Genomic DNA, 20,229 nt, shown 5'->3' on the forward strand with positions numbered 1-20,229 from the left:
TGTTGTTAGTGGGTTTTTAAGATACTACCATTGTTCGTCTTTGTCATTGAAGAAAAAAGCCCTCCAAACATACAATGGTCCAGAAATATAGTTTTCTAGGGTGTTTGGTTGGCCATCTTTGTTTATCTAAGCTATGCGACTCAAGTTAGAATGCTTTTGCACAGATTTGTAGGTACAGTAATGCGCTGCATTACAAGTCCAATGCTGCCTTCAAAAATGTACATTCCTGGGGAAGACTGAACACATTTCAGCAGATATTTGAGGTTTGATCAGTTTTAAATGATCCTTCATGCCTCGCTGCTATTGACAAACTCCCGAGACATTAATCTGAACCATTTTGAATTCCCAACTTCAACTTCCATTGAAACCCTTCACCATTTGCAGTAGAAGCTTTTCCAGAGTTGACAGCGTGTTTTCCTGCTGCTTCCAAACACGTTTCAAATACGCATTAATTTCTGATGACTGATGAACGCATTTACAAACACACGCAAACATGCTTGCACATAACTGCACAAACGCTTTGCACTGACACACAAACGCCTTCGCATACAAACACATCACAGCAAACCACCTGAACTACTTCTCGCACTGAGGTGGCTTCTCCACTCTCGAATGTGTCTCAGATTAATTTTTGATTGCACACAGTTCAAAGTGACTTTAATGTTAATCCTGGTGTCCAATTAAAAAATGTCTTCAAACTTTTCCAGTACACAGGCAGTTGCAGCTGACTGCATGCCTGGACAGGGATGGAACATCTAACGATAAGATATAAATAAGCCATGCAAGCCCCAGACTAGAAACTACTCACAGCCAAGAGGAAGTGTGTGGCATCTAAAACAGGGCTCTGATGAGCAGAGATAGCAATGGCGAGTGAAAGTGGCTCTGTCCATATGATGTGGGTCGCTGGTGCAGAAAATATAGGTATTACTTGGTAGAAACACTGTAATGAAATGATCGTTCCATTGCAACAGCACAGTAACTGTGTGAAAGACCAGCCTTAATATGCTTTTCAGCCTCTTCTCAGTGAACGCCACTAACAGGGATACGTCCGTTTGTCTTGAATGCTCATTCACAGTTCTGAACGAATCAATGAATACAAGTTTGTCTCTATTTTCTTTCTGTCAGGGGTGTTTTGGCAGCTGTACTCACAGTATATTTCCTATTTCACTGTCTCCTGAGGAGCCATCTGCACTCACACAAGGTTCAAGCATCTGATCAAGAAGACAAATATGCTTAGCATTCTGTGTTTAACGGATGCGTGACCCCCCCCCCCCCCCCACACACACACACACACACACACACACACACACACAGACTCCTTATAATTTATTGACAAGGTGCACAGATGCTCTACATGTGAAGTCAATGTAACATCTTTTGCTGGAATCTGCTTTTGTGAGGGTAGGGCTGCTTTATAGAGCCTACCACTGTGCTGGCAGGGTATTCTGTCACAGTGACCCACACCATTCATGCTTTAACCCTTTTGAATAATAGAAGGAATGGTATTTCCTTGCACTGATGGGGAATCTCGTGTGGTGTACTACACGAGAGTAAGTCCTGAATTTCACATGCATAATAGAGATGCTGAGCAGGTGGCAACCTCCTAACGTAGGGTGACAGTGTGTGGCGTTCAGGGTTAAAAAAACAAACCTTTATCCATTATGTTAAACTTGAGGTTCTGGTGGTTCAGTATGGTATGAAAGCCAGTGGTCCAGCCTTTTTTATTTCTTTCATTATAATAGTAAAATAACCAAGACCATAAACAACAATAAAATATCATCAGTGCTTGCTATAGTGCATTCTATGTAATAGTTCCTCACTTCTAAACAGAACTCCACCTGAGCTTATTGTTGAATGGTTCTCCTGGGATGATGAATCTAATGGTATTGGAGCTTGATAATATATGTAAGCATTTATTACCCTGCAACATAACCAGACCATTAAATGCTTCATGTCACAGTTCAGAACAAATAGGTAGTTATATGGGTTGGAGGACTGTTGTCACACATCTGTGCTACGTCTGTGTCACATTTGTTAATGAGAGCCGATCCAATTCAACACAAAGCTACTGAGAGGATGACTTACCATTGCACAGGTGCTCTTAGTGTCAAGGTTTGCTTTCTTCTAATTCTTTAGTTTAAGAAATATACTGCATCCATTTTGGTATGTTGTTAAGACTGAGATAAAGGCTGACGGGGGTTTTGCAGCGCTCATATCCTTCCCTAGAATTTTTAAATTGCTGCCCCACCTTTGGGAATCAACACAATCAGTTGTGAACACCACCTCCATACGCAAAGGTCAGGAGTCCTCATACTCAAGAAAATGCAGTACTACAGGGTATGAAAAAAGGCTGCTCTCCCCTACTGGACTTTCACCGTATATATTTTGTTGGTCTGATTTCTTATGAGTCAGGTAATATCAATGACAGAACACAAGCTTATTGTTTGAGTGTGTAAACTGTCTCTTTTACTGTCTGGACTGAGATGTGGATGATCATCTGCCCTGTCACGGCTGGCGTTAGCGGTTGGGATCATGACCCACAAAATTATGAGAATTCGGGTCAGTTTGTGCCTGTTGGTAAACTATGATGAGTATGTTCAAAGTGTCATTGTGACCAACCCTTTGCTTCTTTTTTAAAGAAGATGGTAGTAAACAGTCTTTGGTATCACTTGTAAAACAGATCACAATGTTGTCCAGTGTTATTTATTTTTTCTTATTAATTGATTTGTGAATCTTATTTACAAGCTATTGGTTAAAACCCCCCCCCCCCCCCCCCCCCCCATCACTGGCCAACCAGGGTGAAGGATTTATTAGTCTCAAATCCATCGTGTTAACATTATTATCTTCGTTTAATTTTCCTCCTCAGTGTTTAGCTGTTATTCATGGCAAAATACACCACAAATGATGGTCTAACAGTTTAACCCATTCCCAGCGCACGCAAGGCTATTTGTGACTGGACATAAAATCATAAATAAGAATAAAATCTCACTGTTACAAAGGAGAATTCATTGGCAGCTGGTATAATGTACATAAATAGAACAGAATGTTTTACAATGGAAACTAGCCAGCGAATTATTAAATGTGTTGTTTTCTTAAGGTTCAGTGTATTCGTAATTTCCTGTATACAGGAATCAATCGAATCAGTCAAGAATATCGGGAAACAAGGAGAAAAAAATACATTATTGATGTGGTATTCCTGTACCTCGGTATGAAATCACATATTTGTGGGGAGGTCATTACGTACAGTTGCTCCATCTTAGATTGTACAAAAGAACCATGAAAAAACAGCATTAGCTTGTGTGACTTAAAACAATGCCAGCCATTTCATTTTTGCCTAAAATAAGAAGAAAAGGTCTGCATGAAGGAATGAAAGCCCGATTTTATAATTCAAAAGTTGCCGGACATTAAATTCATCTTGTCAGAGCTGATTTCATCACGCTCATCACTCAGTGGCTCATTACCAAGGATATTAGGAACTCCCTGGAAACAAGCCAACTGATGGAAAAGGACCAAAGAATCCGATTATGACAGTACACTGTGGGAAAGAAGAAATGTGAGACAACAACTAATGCAGGAACATGAGGTAGCAAGACGAACAGTCACAAAACCAAACAACCACCTGGATCAGATGAATCACTGAAGACGACACAGATTCAAAACAGCTGCTATTCAATCTAAAAATGCATATACTTGAGATGGAGGTGTGGACTTGTGCACCAGTGCGTGTGCAGTTACTACACACCAGACTGTCTTGGCAGGAAAAGACATGTAGCTAAATCAGAAGAGGAAGCATGTGCTTTGGGTGCCGATGCCCCTCCCTCCTCACACATGTATACCATCATTCTTGCAAAAATCATTAAAAAATAAAAGTTAAGGCGCTCCTCTCAACAAACAGCGCTACCTCACAGCTGCTTCAACATTTCCTGAATTTCTATCTGGTGTGTGACCTCAGGTGCAGCAATGGTGTTGCTGAATGTGAGAAATGAAGAAACATGTTTGCTTTTTTTTCCCCACAGAGGTGAGAAGAGTTTTGTTCACCCCCCCCCCCCACACACACACACACACAGAAAACTAACAGAAAAACTGAAAAAACAAAAGTGAAAAAAAACAACATAATGAATTTAGGTTACTGTGACTGTTTTTTTTTCACTCTTTTTTTGTTTTGATTTGTTTGCTTTTTTAACTTCCCTGAATTCATCATGAGTAAGCTAATTTTCAATTTGCACTCAAAACTTATTACAGTAACAAAGGCAGCGACAAGTCAAATTGCTATATTACTAGAATTGATTACCTTGCAAACCAGTTTCCATTCTATTCAAATTGGGTTTCATACTTTACACCAATTAATAAAAACCCAGAGGAAGGGAGGACAGCACATTTATCTCTTTTCTGTTGGGAATAAATACTGTGCAGGATATAGCCAAAAGCCATCTCATCAGCATTCTGAAATATTCAAGGAGAATAAAAAGAAAACAATTCATGACAAACATATGTTTTGACACGTTTTCATTGAGGTTAGTGAAACTGTCGGGATTGCATGCATTTATCTACCATGCCTCCATCTCGCCCCCAGATAGAAAGGGAAAGAAACCTCATGGGAAATCAAAGACAACCATTTTAACCAGAGAAATCTCCAGATAGGGGAAAGAAAAAGACCTTCCATGGAACAAGCGTGTGACTATTATTTGTCAATCTGTGTTGACAGTACTATTAAATGCATAAAGACCATCATGTAACACCATGATTCCAGAAACTGAGGAAGATGCACCTCATGGGTGTACGCACAGTCACATCACTGGCGATCTGTAGTGTCTCAGAAACATCCATCAAAAATACAGCAGTATTCCATGTCTTTAGAACCACTCCTTGTTTTCCTTTAATTGGATCAGACCCTGATCCATCTCACCCAACACACCCAATGGCACCAATGACTGGCCAATAAGAGTTGTAGGCGGGTCTTCTGCGGATGCAGCCCCCCATAGGTCCAAGTCATTTTCTCCTAGAAACGCAGGACTTTCCAACACTCAATCTGTTGCCTTAAATGCTGAAATGCAGGTTTCGGGGTGCCTGCCAGTGATGAGACTGTCTTTGATGAGCAGTTGATGCTAACTGCTTTGTCATCACTATAAAGGGGGGCACGTGTAGCTGCCTGAAGTCACGTTGTCAAACCTGTCAAACACAGGTTTAATTGGTTTGCCCCTTCTGGTTCCCTGAAGAATATTTCTTTTCACATTTATCTGCAACAGAGTTACTTAAGTTCTCCTTGCTGATAATATTTTTCTTTTTCATTTTCCTTCACATTTCTTGAGAGCAGCCCACCTCTTCAGCGCAGACGACCCACAATTTGTCACATAGGGAAGCGGGAGATAATCTGGGTTTTGAGCCACTGTTTTACATCAACAAACTATTTCCATGGGAAATGAAGTGTACATAGAATTTGGGGCAATCTAGAGTACAGATGGAGAGCCTGATGGGTGCATTATGAAGCAGAGAAAACACATACTTGTCCATTAGTGAAGTAGAGCCTTCATGCATTCCTCCAACCACACTCTCACAGACCACATTGTAACAAGATGCTGACAGACAAATGGTGGGCTGCGTCTCGGAACAGCACAGCTTGTTAAGTGGCTATGGACCAGGCTATGCCCATAGCATTCAATTGTAGAAAGTATTCTCCAAATCTATGTAGCTGTCAAATTTGGACCGGAGAGACAGTCGCTAGGGAATGTGACAATGGGTGCACTTGAATAATACATTTGTAATTGTGTGACGACAGAGATGAAGTGATGTTATTTGAAGAGTATAAATTATATCAGGGGTGATAACAGATTAGAACTCATTTATGCAGAAAGGGACTGAGTCTTCTGTCCTTCTCTGCATTAACATCACCCATATTTGTGCATGTTTCCTGAAAGCGCACAGCCCAAACGTTGTAGTTCCAGCAGAGGAGTGTTGAAAAAAATGGAAAACATGTAAGAGCAAACGCAGCTCACAGTGTTTATTAAGTAGGGTGAAACTGGGTCTACATTTACTGAGGGAATACTGAAAATTGGATGGGAAGGATTATGTTGAAATTTGGGTTAAATCCCTCTACTACAGTAGAGCACAATTTGTAGGAATTCACTGCAGTTCCAGTTATTCAAACTTCTTAATTGAAAATATATCAGTTCAGAAAGGTGCGGACGGAAAAGAAAAGGCGAATTATTTTATTTCATCTGCAGCTGAGACAAATGTGGATCTCACTGACAACATTTTGTTTTGTAATTCAACACTGAAAAGGTTAAAAATACCAATAAATAGCAGCGACTGATTTAGGAATTGAGGAAACAGTTACTCACAACTCTCTATCTCCAGAGTGCAGTTTTGCTCATCCAGTGGATACCTTCTAAGATCCATCATACAAGCAGCAGTCGTAGTGATCCTGAAAAGACACACAATAATATGTTCCATTCAGTACCAGTTTTGACTAATTTGTTTGTGCGTTTTGTTGTTTTCAGTAGGAGAATCATATTATTAGATCTGTTTTTGGTACACGTGGATGTTAATAACATTAACTGATAATGCAGCATGATCAGAACATAAACAACCCTGGATTGAGGCTGAACAGAGAGGTTTTCTTCAGTCATGACATTGAGAACCCCAAACCTTTAAGAGTCACTTCACCCAGCCGGTGTTTTCTGTCCATCCTGGTAGAAAACTTTAAGCCTGTTTTAACCTCTGACCACTCTCTCCAGCGTGGATGGCCTAAAAGCAATTTTCGGGAGGTTTTTAAGTTTCTTTTAAGAGGACCAAACCTCCAAAGCCTCTTTGGTTTTCCCTTGAGTGATAAGTGACAGCTGTCACACACATATTCACCATGGACCCTGCACTGGTCCCCCATGCCGCTGGGCCCGTGTCTTTACACCAGCACAGTGAAAGCTAGAGTAGAGAATCTGATGAATACTTACTATTCACTTAAACTTAATAGGCCTAATTACATAAAACTTAAGACTAAATTCAGGCTCCTGTGGGCGTTCGGGGTGGTGATGGTGGTGGTGGTGGTGTGGCTTTACGTGGGAACACTATGGAGGATTATAGTCCCACAGCTAATCCTTATGTCCCACTTTTAGCATTGTTAAATAATACTGTCCACTTCTGTCAGGCCACTACCTGGAATGCGAATCACTGGAGGGATCAAATATTCTGGGAGAGCAATGGGCCAGAGATAAACTATATGATATATATATACTGTAGGCATATATATAGGCATATATACACATATCATCTATCATCTTTCAGCCCTCTATTTGGAGAAGGAGAAATGCATGATGCATGAGTGGGCAATAGAAAGATGAAATCCTCAGTGATGAAAACAGGTGGAATATGTCATATGTCTAGTTTAAAGTGGGTGTATTCTAACATCGTATCTATAACATTTCAAATCAGCACTGCTGCTAGCATCAGTACTTTCCATCTTAAGAGCACTTCAAAAGTAAGACCAAGACGCGGCTTTACAATGCAAAATAACATTTCTTCAACACGTTTGTGATAACAAATATTACATAATATCTTATATCTTCACGTTTCAGTTTTACAATACATATGAACTTTACTCATTCTTGCAAACAACTTTATTTTACTAAAGGTTTCAAAAAAGTAGTAGAAATACATAAAAAATGTGATTTTGGAATGTATTTAATTCTTCAACGATAATTTTACATCTGAGAGGGAGCAGTAGAAGACGTTCAGCCAAAGCTCTATAAGAAAACAAACACTGATTTCAAGACACCAATGAAGTGTAATAGCCCACAAATGACTTTTGTATCATACACATAAACCAGTGAATGCTCCTCTCAGAATATTGTGTGAGTCAAGGGAATTGTTTTTATTGGGGTTGCTGGAATAAGCTTCTACCCTACGGGTATATATATCTCATTCTGACATTATTCATTAACTAAAGGTCTTAGAGTCAACAGGTTTCATTTAAAAAAAACTTTAAGTGACACTTGTAAATCATATTAGCCATATAAAAGCTGAATATTATCTTGCTGTAATCTCCAGTACTTGAGGGCTCAGAAATCAATGGTTCCTGACCCGAAAGAAAATCGTGAGAAAAAAACAATCTACGAATGAGGTTGATTATTGTCTTTGTTTCACCTGGGATGTAGGTGGATAGATACCAAAGCTTGAGGCAAAAGGGGACAATGGAACATAAAACTTACACCCGAGGCTCAACTCTTGTGCTATGTCTTGAAAATAATCCAGTTTTGACATTAAAAACGTCAACAGCCTTATGGCCAAATCAATGCTGAGATCATCAGTGATGAGATCTTGATGGAATCTGAATTACTGTGTAAAAAGAGAGCTTCTATAACTGCATGCAGCAGTGTTGCTAATCCATCCCTTTACTATTCTACCCCTATCATACATGTACAAATGTCAGTTTAATGGCTCTCTCATCACTATCAACATACATAGACAGGGATGGGTAGGATAATAACTGCAGCCAACCACAAGTCAGGAGATAAGGTTATGCTGTCCATCAGACTTTGTGAAGAGAACATAAGGATGCAGCTGTGAGTAATAGGTTGCCATTCTTTCCCTGGCTTTGGTCTTCTGTGAGAGCTTGACTCCCACTGAGGGAGTTGCAACAGAGCAGCACAGCATGGTGGGTAATCGTCTAGGCACACCTGACAACATAGATACATTTGTGCCAGAGGAGCAGCTCATCTTGAGTCCAATCCTCTGCGTTACACTGCCCAGATAATCACCCTGTGTGTGTCTCTCTCTCTCTGTCCTGCTCGTCACTGTCTCACTCTTCCATTATTCAGACCAAAAGCTACCGATCTTTGTTACATCTTATAAACTTTGCATCTTGAGAATCCAAGGCATTTTCAATTTTTTCGTTTGCATTTAGCCCAGCAAAAAAACAGTATTGAAATTTGAAATGATCAAAACTTTCAGAAATTGTTTCTGGTCAGTTTTCTAATATTTGTTCAAGATCCTTACAGACTAGTGCTATAATCATCTGTGTCCATGAAAGCGTCCATATCGCCACAGGCACCATATGGTGAACAGGTGGGACCCACCTACCCCTTCAAAACAGTCCATGTTGGCTACTCAATTATGTGAAGGTCAGCACATGAAATTCCAGGGAAAATCTGATTTCTCTGTTTACTGTGCTTGAAAGCCTTTTTTTTAAGAGTACACTACTTTGAATCTGCAAATTATAATCAAACTAGCAAAGATTCTCATTTGGTTCTGACCTTTGCTGCTCTGTGTGATGCATGTATGTTTGGATGTAGTATGATTGTCTTTTCCATTTGGTTGCCTTTGTTTGTTGCTCCCGTTTTCCATCCATCCATTCATTTCCTTCCACTGAACCTGTTAAGCGTTGCGGGGGGGCTGGAGCCTATCCCAGCAGCCTTTGGGCAACAGGTGGGGTTCACCCTGGGCCATTGCAGGGCCAACACATACAGACAGACAACCATTCACACTCACAGTCACACCTACGGTCAATTTAGAGTATCAATCAGCCTCGTCCCCTCTTGATGTCTTTGGACTGTGGGAGGAAGCTGGAGTACCAGAGAGAACCCACACAGGAACAGGGAGAACATGCAGACTCCACACAGAAAGATCCCATGCCTGAGCTGGGACCCCTCTTGCTGTGAGGCGACAGTGCTGACCACTGCACCACCGTGCTGCTCTGCTCTCGTTTTAAAGCAGTCAAATTGTTTCAAATGAGAAACTTCAAATGGGAATCAAATGCCCGTCTTCTCCTGCAGAATCCTGATTGTTTGATCCATCCATCTCCCCTCATCCCCATCATGGACTTCACACTTTTAAAGACAAATTCTGAGTGTAGTATCACCACAACTGTTATGTCTTTAACTAAACCTTAATCAACGCTAACTAATCTTTGACAATACTTTCTTGTTTACCTTTGGTAACAGGAGTGAAAAAATTTGAAGAAAAGAGAATTTTGGAGGCCAGATGACTGCAGGTGAAACAGACAGGAGACCTTCATGACGAAGCATTTTCTATCAATAAATACGTTCAAAGGAAAGATTTCTAGCATGCTGTTTCATATTACACACTTCAGGGGTTTCCACCTTCCAGAGCGAGACAGGAATGTTGTTTGAGCCTAAGAGGGTTAGATGGATGCTCCTTTTCTTTCTCTCGTGTCCCCTGTCTTTGTCAGCATTTATTTCTTTCTGAAGGATTTGCCGCTGGCGATGAGCCTCTGTGGCTTCCAAGTGTTTAACCAAGGAGTAAATTGCCGGTTACTTTCTGGCAACTTTCTGATCTCTGTGTCAAGATGGAGTCAGCGGTGTAGAACCGAGAGCAAACGCCTCTAGCAGAGTCTTTGACAAGACTAGGTGGGAAAGGTAAAGGTTATACACGTTTGTGTGGGGTTATTTGTGTTCATGTATGCTGCTGTGCATGCTTGTTATGTTGCTGTCACTCTGTGAATGTGTGTGTTTGCAAGTGCCTGACTGTGTAGCTGTCTCACTCTCCATTTACCCCCACTTACTTTCTCTCTTGTCTCGTCCATTAAATGATGTGCAGCAGCATTTCTCGCTCAGTCTTATTACGGTCCTTGGTTGCTTGGTAACTGCCTGAGGACATTGCCAACCACACCAACCGAGCTCCATATGTTTCATCACCTGCAGTGGCCCTCCATATTTACCCAGACTGCATGTGCACAAAGACTGGAGATGGAGGAAACTCGTGAGGTCAAATCAGGGCCAAGTATCCTTAAAGGTTTCCAGCCGTCAGCGAGATTCCAGCCAAGTAGATGCACAGTCACACATTCAGGATCCATAAGTTGACCAAATCAAGATTAAAAAGAGTCCTTTGGTTTGTGATTGCATCTGTGAAAGACAAGTTTCTTTATCCTTAAGAGTCCCACATATTTGTATTTAAATTCACTTCCCTTTTCTTGGTTGAATTGCTCAAAAAGTACAATGTTGTTTCCATGCTTTGCAGTACTGGTGAGAGAGATATTTTGGAATGGAAATCAATTAGTTACAGCTCTGAATCTCCTCCTAAATAAGGACCTTCTCACTGAGGGTGATCCATGCTGTGCCAAAGCATGTTTGCCCCCCAAAGTCCAGCTCATTTGACTTGTGTGATCACTCTGTAACACACCCTGGTGTGATACACTTTCTTGGCCCTGGCACGGTTGGAACAAACCGGCTTCAGCATGAGATAGTCGCACGGGCAGGGAACACAGACATGACATAATCTGGCAGCTCAGTGGACGTAATGGATACATTCCAGTGGTCGAGAAAATAATCTGCGAGTAGCAAACCAACAGTTTCAGAATGCCATTCTCCCTCTCCCTCTTACAATACAGAAGACCAGAGATCCCATTAATCACTGGGTAATGTTAGCCTATGCTAGCTTTTACTGACAGCAAAGCTCCAGGAATGCAAACTTCTATCCTTCAACTGCAGTGAGGGTGCATGTGTGCTCAGGCCAGGAGAGACACAGAGCAAAGTAAGCCCATCATATCTGTAGAAGAATAGCGAGGAAGGACAAAAGTGCTTTACAATGGTATCTTTAAGGCAACTGGCTAAAGTGTGAGCGGGCCCTGAGTCATCATGTCCTGATTGTCCGGATATTTCTGCATCGTTTTCAACAGGTGGACTTTATATCTTGCATTATATAAGAAATAACATTTAATTAAGACTTGGGAGAGCTGAACTGAGGACAGAAAACAGCTTAGACAATGGGGGTGGGGGTGGGGGGTTTGATATGCATCAAATGACCGCAGGCTAAAATCAAAACCCACAAACACAGCAGAGGACTTGCAGCTGAATCAAGCACTGGCAGTCATGGAAAGCGATTGTGTATATTTTCCCCCAATAATGAAGCTGATTGAAAAGCAAATCTGTTTCTTTCATTTTTTTAGGGTGTTAGTCTTGCACACTCACCACAGGGGTATCAGTGGTTGTGGGTTAACCACTGGAGCAAAAGAGGATGGGTGTGGTCTGGGTATTAATGTAGCTTTTATTTCTAAAGGGGGCATGATATTGCTGCATTAGCTATTTACTGTCAATGTTTATTCAACCTTGCATTGACAATCTACATCTAATAGCGCACATTTCTGCAGTCTCCCCTGCGTCCTCACATCAGTGTAACAAAGACTATCCAGGCCTGTCTCGGAGCAAATAATTCTGCTGAGGAGGAAAACAGCAAGACGTTCCTTTAGATGTTCCTCTCAGGCCCAACCTGCCTGAGAAATACAGAGAGGCAAATAACTATTGTTTATCATTTGCTTTTATACTTTCAGAAGTCAATACCTGCTATTTTCCCTCAAGTGAAAGACTACCCAGCTGATTGTGGTTTTGTTTGAAAGATCAATGTGGGACTGGAACAAGTCCTGCTTGTCAGATGAAGGAATATGAATTTTTATCAGCCCACAGAAAGGCAAGGTGCTATTTGCCATTTATCTACCTTAATGAATCCCTGATATGAATGTGCTGTTCAATGGCAATGTCAGTGGCTCCCACAAAATTGTAGATCGTTGAGGGAATGATTTTTTTGGGTTTGCGGACATCCGTCACCACGGTTACATTAATAACCACTCAGGTATCAAACGTGATATTGGTTAAACAAAAGAAAGATATCCGAGCATCACATATCCAACGACTCCGTGTGAGTTTTGTTGATTAAATCTGAACAGACATTTGTTTTGTTGCAACCAATGATGTTGTTTTTCTCTTCTCTATTATATCATTGTTTGGTTTGCAGATAACTTAGCCTGCCATTTGTTGACGCATTGCTTTTCTATTTGGCTTACTCACACTGAGTTTCTGGATGAGAAACATTTTATTGATTAACCCAGTATCTTTGCCCAACATCTGGTGGTTGCCTGGTAACATGACACAGCAAGGAGAAGAGTGTCATTCAAATCACAATGTCTCATGTCACTGACAAACGGTAAATGGACAAGTTTTCTACCTTTGTTGTAACAAAGAGCAAAAGAGAGGAAAAGCTGGGGCTTTTTGGCCAACAGCACTGCCATATTTTAGGCTCAACATGTCAATGAAAACAGTATAAGATAACTTCTCCAGAACAACAGACAAGATGTCCAAGAAGAAAGTTTTGCATCTACAGTGTCGTCATTAAGTTCTTTGAAAAGTTACTGCATAATTGCCCTGTTGTCTACTCAGCTCTTTACAGTCTGAAATGGCAGAGAACGTTGCAATGGAGCGATACCTTCACTTTCTCCTTTGTGTCAATGTAAGATGCTTGAATGGTTTGGGGTGAATAAACTAGGTCACAAAATGTGTATTTTCATCAGAAGAGGGTGGTTAAGGCAACACCATGCAAGGTTGTAAGAAAGAGAATAAGAAGCTGCAATCTCAGGAGCTTGTCATTTGTCATCGTTCTTTGGTGACCTCTGGTATCAGCCTTGATATCCAGGAATGAAGACAAAGTTTTCGGAATATTCAGGAAGACACTGGCAGCAGAAGCGGCCGGTATGTCATGTGAGTTAAAGATTCACTATGTCAGAGGTAAAGGAGTTTCAAAAAAGTGGTTGCTATTCCCCATTTTGCACATTTTGTCTTTAGAAAAAAAGCACACAAAAAAAAAAAAATCCCAAAACATCAACTCTAAGCTAATCGGCTACCGGCTTCATGCGCAAACACAGAAGAATTTGTATTAATAATGTCAAATATTGGTATTCATAGTATTCATCTATACTATCCAGGAGTATAGGAATTATTATAATTAATGTAACACTTATTAATGTTCCTATCAGATTTTCTTCAGTTTTACTGCTGCCTTATGCAAATGCCCAATTTTCATTATATGGATCATTAAATTTTCATGTGGTCTAATATAATTCATTGGCATAATAAATTAAACAACTGTATAAAGGCTTTTAGGGGACAGTAATATGCTGTATCTGCATGTGCTGCCTGGGTACGTGTGCACTCACTGACATGCACAAGATCCCATGACCCATTTCAGGATTTGTCAAATCTGGTCATCCTACTTACATGATATTGAGTGTCAGGGGTGACGGATTTCTTCTCCCAGTTTCAGTCTAATCCCACTTCATCCAAAGTAATATTTGCTTTTGCCCTGACTTTTGTCACAAGTTCTGCTGTCCATGGGAAATAGCTGATAACTCCCATTGCTAGTGATTATGCTTTTTTCATTTGCGTATTGAATTCAACGATGGGTTTGATACTGTAGGTTATCCGTTTTAACCCAAATGACATGACACAGGGATAACTTGTGCTATTTTGTGTTCTATTTCGGTATAATCTGACCCTTGCACGCTGCTGGTGCCTCTCCAGCTTTATTTTGTAGGCTTTCATGCACATTTCAAGTCCTGGTTGATGAGCAAATTCACTCTCAAGGCAGATATGATATATCTAATCATCGTGTTTTGTAACGAAATATAGGTTTCCAATCAACTAAATCCCCAAGGAAGTCTCTCCAACACACTTAGTAACGTGCTGTATTTATACAGTACAGTGAAGGTATCTTGATGGGAGAAAAGCACACAGAACGGTGGACAGAGGGTGACTAATTGTTTTTTTTTTCCCAATATTCTCATTAATACTTGTCTCTCATTTTTTCTTGCCATCTCTCTCTCTCTCTCTCTCTCTCTCTCTCTCTCTCTCTCTCTATCTATCTTACTATTTAATTTCACTCTCCATCAGAAGTGGCAATGTGCTGCCATAATAGCCAATAAGAGGTTATCGGTTTCAATAAGTTTTTATAGAGTTTGGGCATTGGAGACCTATTTGGGAAATTAACAGATGAGATATCAGTGAGGTTTGAGAAGTGCACTGTCATCATGTTAACTATGAGAGGTTGGAACCCAGTGGAATAAGTCAATCAATTTATATGGCACATTAGGGCTTTCGGAAGATATGTGGGACATGTCATATTAAAACATCAAATATGCAAGTGTCAGCTTGGGGCAAACCCTCTGAATAAAGCGGCGTCCCTGAAAAGTAATGTTTGCAATGAAAAGATCAAACCTGAAGCCGCATGATGCGTAAAAGTAGTTTGTCTGATTATTTTTTTTTTTACACCGTTTAATGGGCAGATGCTGACAAGCTAATTAGCAATGTAGCCTGCAAATTGAGGTTAGCAGAGCACTTCTCCCTTGTGTGTGTGTGTGTGTGTGTGTGTGTGTGTGTGTGTTGTGTGTGTGTGTGTGTGTGGTCGCTCATTCAGCAACCCAAGATGCAACACAAATATGTCCTCGTTTGCTAGTCAGAAGAGGAGGGAGAGAGGTAAAGTCTGTTTATGCACGCAAAAGAGTCACATGTGAGAGGCGCATTTAGTTGGTGATGTGCACGTCCTGTCAGCGGGGACACAAGTAGGTCACTGCATCATCACTTCATCAACACTATAAGGTTCGCTTGGGGGCAATATTGCACCTTACATAAATGGCTTTCTTCATGGAGCTCTAATAAACTAATTACAGACTCATTGTTATGTTAAAACTGGGAGATTAAAAAGAGAGGGTGCACTGACAAAAGATGAGGTGTTTTAGAACATTGTGAAGTGGAAATTACCACCATTTTGATAGTCTATTATTAGTTGGTACTTCTGTGTGTGAGAATGTGTGTGTGGGGACCCAGCAGAAAAAGGAAAGAAAGTGTTTAAAGAGATAATAATCTCACCTCAAACCGTACAATACGGTACCGTCCGGGTGCAGTCGAATCATTCTGTTTTTCACTGTAACCCCGTGGACAAATGATTTCTTGTCATTGAGGAAGTAGGTGTCAGGGACCCAGAGCTGATCAGCCACCCGGTTATCTAAGGTCAGGTTGAGGGGAATCTCAGAATAAGACAGACGCTTGTCTCGCCAGGCCTGTTGGAAGTACATCGTCAACGTGTAGTCCTGTAAGTGCATTGAGAGGGAGCAAAGGAGGACAGAGTGGGGCAGAGTGAGGAAAAAAACAGAGGGGAGGGGAGGAAAGTGGCCAGGAGAGGGAGGAAGAGAGACAGATAAAATGGAGGAGAGACACAAAGAAAAGGCGGGGGGGAAAGGGAGAGAGAGAGAGAGTTAAAAAGCATCCATTTGACACAGCGGCTCTGTACTACTTTCCTACCGCAAACTCTCAGATTAGAGCAGACTATGTTTAAATATTGGATGAGGCTCACTTAAAAAAAGCAAACGTAACAGTCGAAGTAGACACCAAAACAACTCTGAGTACAAAGAAATGGGAAAGTCCTCCTGTTCATACAGTGCAATAACCACAAAATTGTATCACTAGATGTGTTAAAATTAGGTGCCATCATTTTCTTTTTCAGTTGAGAGCACTTTCTTTTATTTTCATCTTTTATTGTTTTTAACAGATAACAACTCCCTCGAATTGAATTTAGTGTTTACTGAAGTGTAAATACAGTTAAGGTCTGGCTGCTTTAGAGCATATGCATGTCGTGTTCCAGACAATAAAAGGTCTGTTGCCTGAAACGTTGTGAAAAACCCACATAAAGTGAAGAAGCAAGAATGCCAGTGTGCTTGAGTAACTCTTTTTTTTTCATTTGGAGATGAAGTAGCTACTCTGAGAACCAGGAATAAAGGGAGGTGTGTGATATTTTCAAGTGTCCCCGAGAAATGGCAACAGCAACCTCAATAAAACTCTTCCTCTTTGGATGAAGACTCGATTGTGAAACAGGCTCACAACATTTGCGTTTACACAACACATTCACGTATTCTTTTGTATTTCTTCCTCCCAGAAGCCCCCTAAAGAAGATATGGTCCTCCCACGTTCCTCTATACGTCTCCTGTAATCAGGGACATGTCAAGTACACGTACTTAGAGGAAAACTTTTGCAGGATCCCCCCCCCCCCCAAAAAATACAATTTATTTTGACCATGTATTCTCTCACCTTTTCATGTCCTCTCTAGGGCTCCATAACACTGAGAAAGTCCTTTTATATTGATTTCTAAAGGCACATGTGGATGTAAACAGTGCAGGCTCCAATTAATTGAACTAAATGAGCTTTCAAAGTGAGTCATGATGAAATAAGTGAATTTCACGAGTAACTAAAACGAAACGAGATGATACATCCTGCCGATACTGTGTACACGCAAAATTCCACAAAATTTGAAAACTCAGCAGTTTTTTTTTAACTTAATCTTTGCTTTTTTTTTCACTCTCGTGAAGTTCCCTCAAATCTAGGACGCGACAGAACAGCCAAAGCTCACGTAGCTCACTGAAGGAAGGAGCCTATCATTCATGAAAAATATAAGTTAATAAACTTGCTGTCTCAAGGAACTTTTTGTCATGACTGGCACATTCACCAGCCGGCAAAGAGGCTGAACATGCATTTTTGAACATGCCTGTCGGATAAAAATCTGACATCGCACAGCACCTTGGGGACTGAAGTCTTAGATATTGCCTGGAGGAGTCGAACAGGAGCATCGTGGCAATAAAGCTCGTCTTTGACCTAAATGGGTTTTGTCATGTTGTTGTTTGTTTGGGTGCTGACAACCACACCTTTGAAAGTTAAGTTTTTCAACAGCATTTTTGGTTATATTGGCGATTCTACAGCATTTGGCACAATGATTAAACATGAAATGAAAAAAAAAAAAAAAAGAGTGAATCCAAGATGAAAAAGTTTGGGGTGTGTTACAGGCTGCCATAAAATGAGGCAGTCGGTGCCCGCATGAACTGATAGGAATAGAAGAATGTATCCTCTATCTTTGATAACTCGATATTTCCTCTCTTATTTAGAAAAAGAATAGAGGTCTAATATTGGGTGTTTTTTCACTTGCATCAACTTATTCTGGGGCTGCACGTGCAGCCTTTGCAACACTTCCATCCCTGGTTGATGGTTATGTAACCGCTCACACTCCGCTCTTTCTGGCATGCAGTGTACCACAGCACGTGTGGCTGAAGAGATGCTTTTTGCCATGCAGTCGTACTCTGCACTCATTAATACAGACAATCAAACAGAAGGGTTAAACATCAGGGAGGCTTCTTGAATTCACTTTCTTGTAGGCGTATACACACACACACACACACACACGCACGTGCACACACACATTTTTCTCTCCCTGCCTTGTTAGTTGTGTGGGCATTGAAACCGACATTCACAATCTGTCTCATCTAATTCTTGGAAGCTGCAGTTCAGGATGATGTGCACTACATATCTGAACAATATGGCTGTTACACAAATGTGGAAAAACAATGTCGCAATGGCAACATATATTCAGAAAAAAAATACATCTTACAAAATGTCATGCACAATTCTTCATGCATGGTCCTATGAACTTCCTCTAACTGAGTAATCTGTGCGGCTGCAAACCTCAAGTTAAAGATTACTTCAGTGAGGTCTGCTTAGATTTAGGCCCAAAATAACTGTTGGTTACGGAAAGGTCATGCAAATGTTCAGATGTCTCACAGAAAAAAAAGCAAAACAAAAAAACACCCGGTTTTGTAGCCACAATGACAAATGTTGCAACATCTTGCTAAAAACACCCAGCTTTTTGGCCAGAATGATGGCTGCAAATGCAAATTTGCACAAATTATCTGTACAAATTACGGCGCAGCCTAAGCTTTGAGCTACACCTGCTGTCTCAGTATCACTAAACCATTTGCAAGATAACGGATTGGAAAACAAGAGTCGTCATCTTCAGTATTACATCATCTGCAGTTGTAGGACTCATTTGTAAAAGCCCTCAGCCATACTAGCATATGCACAGTTCTCCTTACCAGAGTCCTCTTTTTAAATATGACCTCATCTCAATTAGACGTGACAGACTGGCATTCGTGGAGGGGTAAGGAGGGTGTTGTGTGACGTGAAGCACAGTTATTAAGCTGAGTTAATGTTGCCTGTGTCATCCTCGTGAAGCTATTATTTCAGAGCCATTGTCTTGAGGAAGTTGTGGTTTGCTTTGTGGGACAGGCCCTGTGGAGGTGTCACTGTGGCTAGTTTCCTCTGATCATAAAACTTTCCTCAAAGACAGCTATAGTGTGTGCCCCCCCTCCTCCTCTCTGTGAGGAGGAGATTGTAAATTACCAGAATAACTGCAGTGGCTGTGTGCATGTAAGTGCAAGGGAGGCTGTCATAATAACAGTCATAATGAGCATCACTACATAAACTGTGTTGGGTAGCGAAAGAGAGTGGGAGAGAGATGGAAAGAGAAAGGAATGAAGACAGAGAGCAATGCAGGGAGAACAATGTTAATTTATGAGTGCAGAATATGCTGCGCTGCCAAGCTGCCAAGGAAAGGACAATACAAAGTGATCATTGTATTCTCACACTTGAAGCTACTACAGAATGTGAGAATCTGTTATAAATAATCACTAATTCCCCATTCCACAGCTTGCTTCCAACTGTATTGTCCTGATTTTTATGATGTGTTATTGTTAAATACACTTCTTACTGATTTTGTGAAGCAGAAATTATATTCAGCATTAGTGAGTCAATTCACACTTTGTATCGATTTTGTGCACATCTGCTTCTATTATTTTGTCTCCTAAATTATCTGAAAAGTAGAGTTTATATAACTGAAATTACCATTTCAATTTGGTTCACACTTCTGAGAATTGAATCAACCAAAAAATTTAATCAATAACTATCCTGACAAGCATGGTGTTTAATACTAGACACTTTCTCTTTCATTTCTATGCGCTTTCGTTCGAAGTGGCTTTTAATAAATGTGACAAATACAAATCTTAGTGCTTTTAAACACACAAAAATGCAACTTTCTCATTCAAAACCCTCCAGGACATTTCCAGAAAAATACTGATAGTATATATTGTTCCTTGCCATAGTTCCACCGCATTTCATCAGTTTCAGGTTTTGAGATATCCTACTTAAGCACGGAAACACCGGTGACCTCATTAACTACCACGACCATGTCCCTGTGATGGGATTTTCTGGTGTCCTGTTTTAATTTGAGAGTTCGGCCCTCATGTGAGTTTACTTCCAATCACTGTTACATTTTCCCCGCTCTTTTTGATTATCTGGTCCCTCCTAACGTGTCTCAGATGAGTCTTGTGACTTAAATGGCAGACGAAGGCTTCAAACGTCTCCCCCTAGTAGCCTAGTTCAAAAACGTACCCTGAAATCAGAATTTGAATAATGTTACTTTTTTTCTGAGTAATGCACTTTGGGTGAGGGAAGCTTTCAGAACAACTAAGTATTTGGCTCATATTCGTTTCTGTTTACATTCAGTTTCACAAAAATTCACTGTGTGTATCCTCACAGTCCGACAAACGCACTTTCGTCTTTGTAAAATATTTGATTATAA

General features: G+C 40.6%; 1 protein-coding gene across 1 annotated transcript in view; it reads right to left on the reverse strand.

The window, feature by feature from the left end:
* The window catches only part of gabrb2b (gamma-aminobutyric acid type A receptor subunit beta2b), a 57,373-nt gene that overhangs the window by 15,417 nt on the left and 21,727 nt on the right, over positions 1–20,229 (reverse strand). Inside the window, exons 4-5 of the mRNA XM_086227123.1 lie at positions 15,642–15,862; positions 6,339–6,421 (exon numbers count right to left, since the gene is read on the reverse strand). Of these exons, the coding sequence (XP_086083249.1) occupies positions 6,339–6,421; positions 15,642–15,862 (304 nt within the window). The remainder of the gene's footprint in view (positions 1–6,338; positions 6,422–15,641; positions 15,863–20,229) is intronic.

Source organism: Aulostomus chinensis, chromosome 15, assembly GCF_037954235.1.
Source record: "Aulostomus chinensis isolate RoL2024-O1b breed Wild chromosome 15, RoL_Achi_v1.0, whole genome shotgun sequence".
NCBI classification, from domain to species: domain Eukaryota; kingdom Metazoa; phylum Chordata; class Actinopteri; order Syngnathiformes; family Aulostomidae; genus Aulostomus; species Aulostomus chinensis.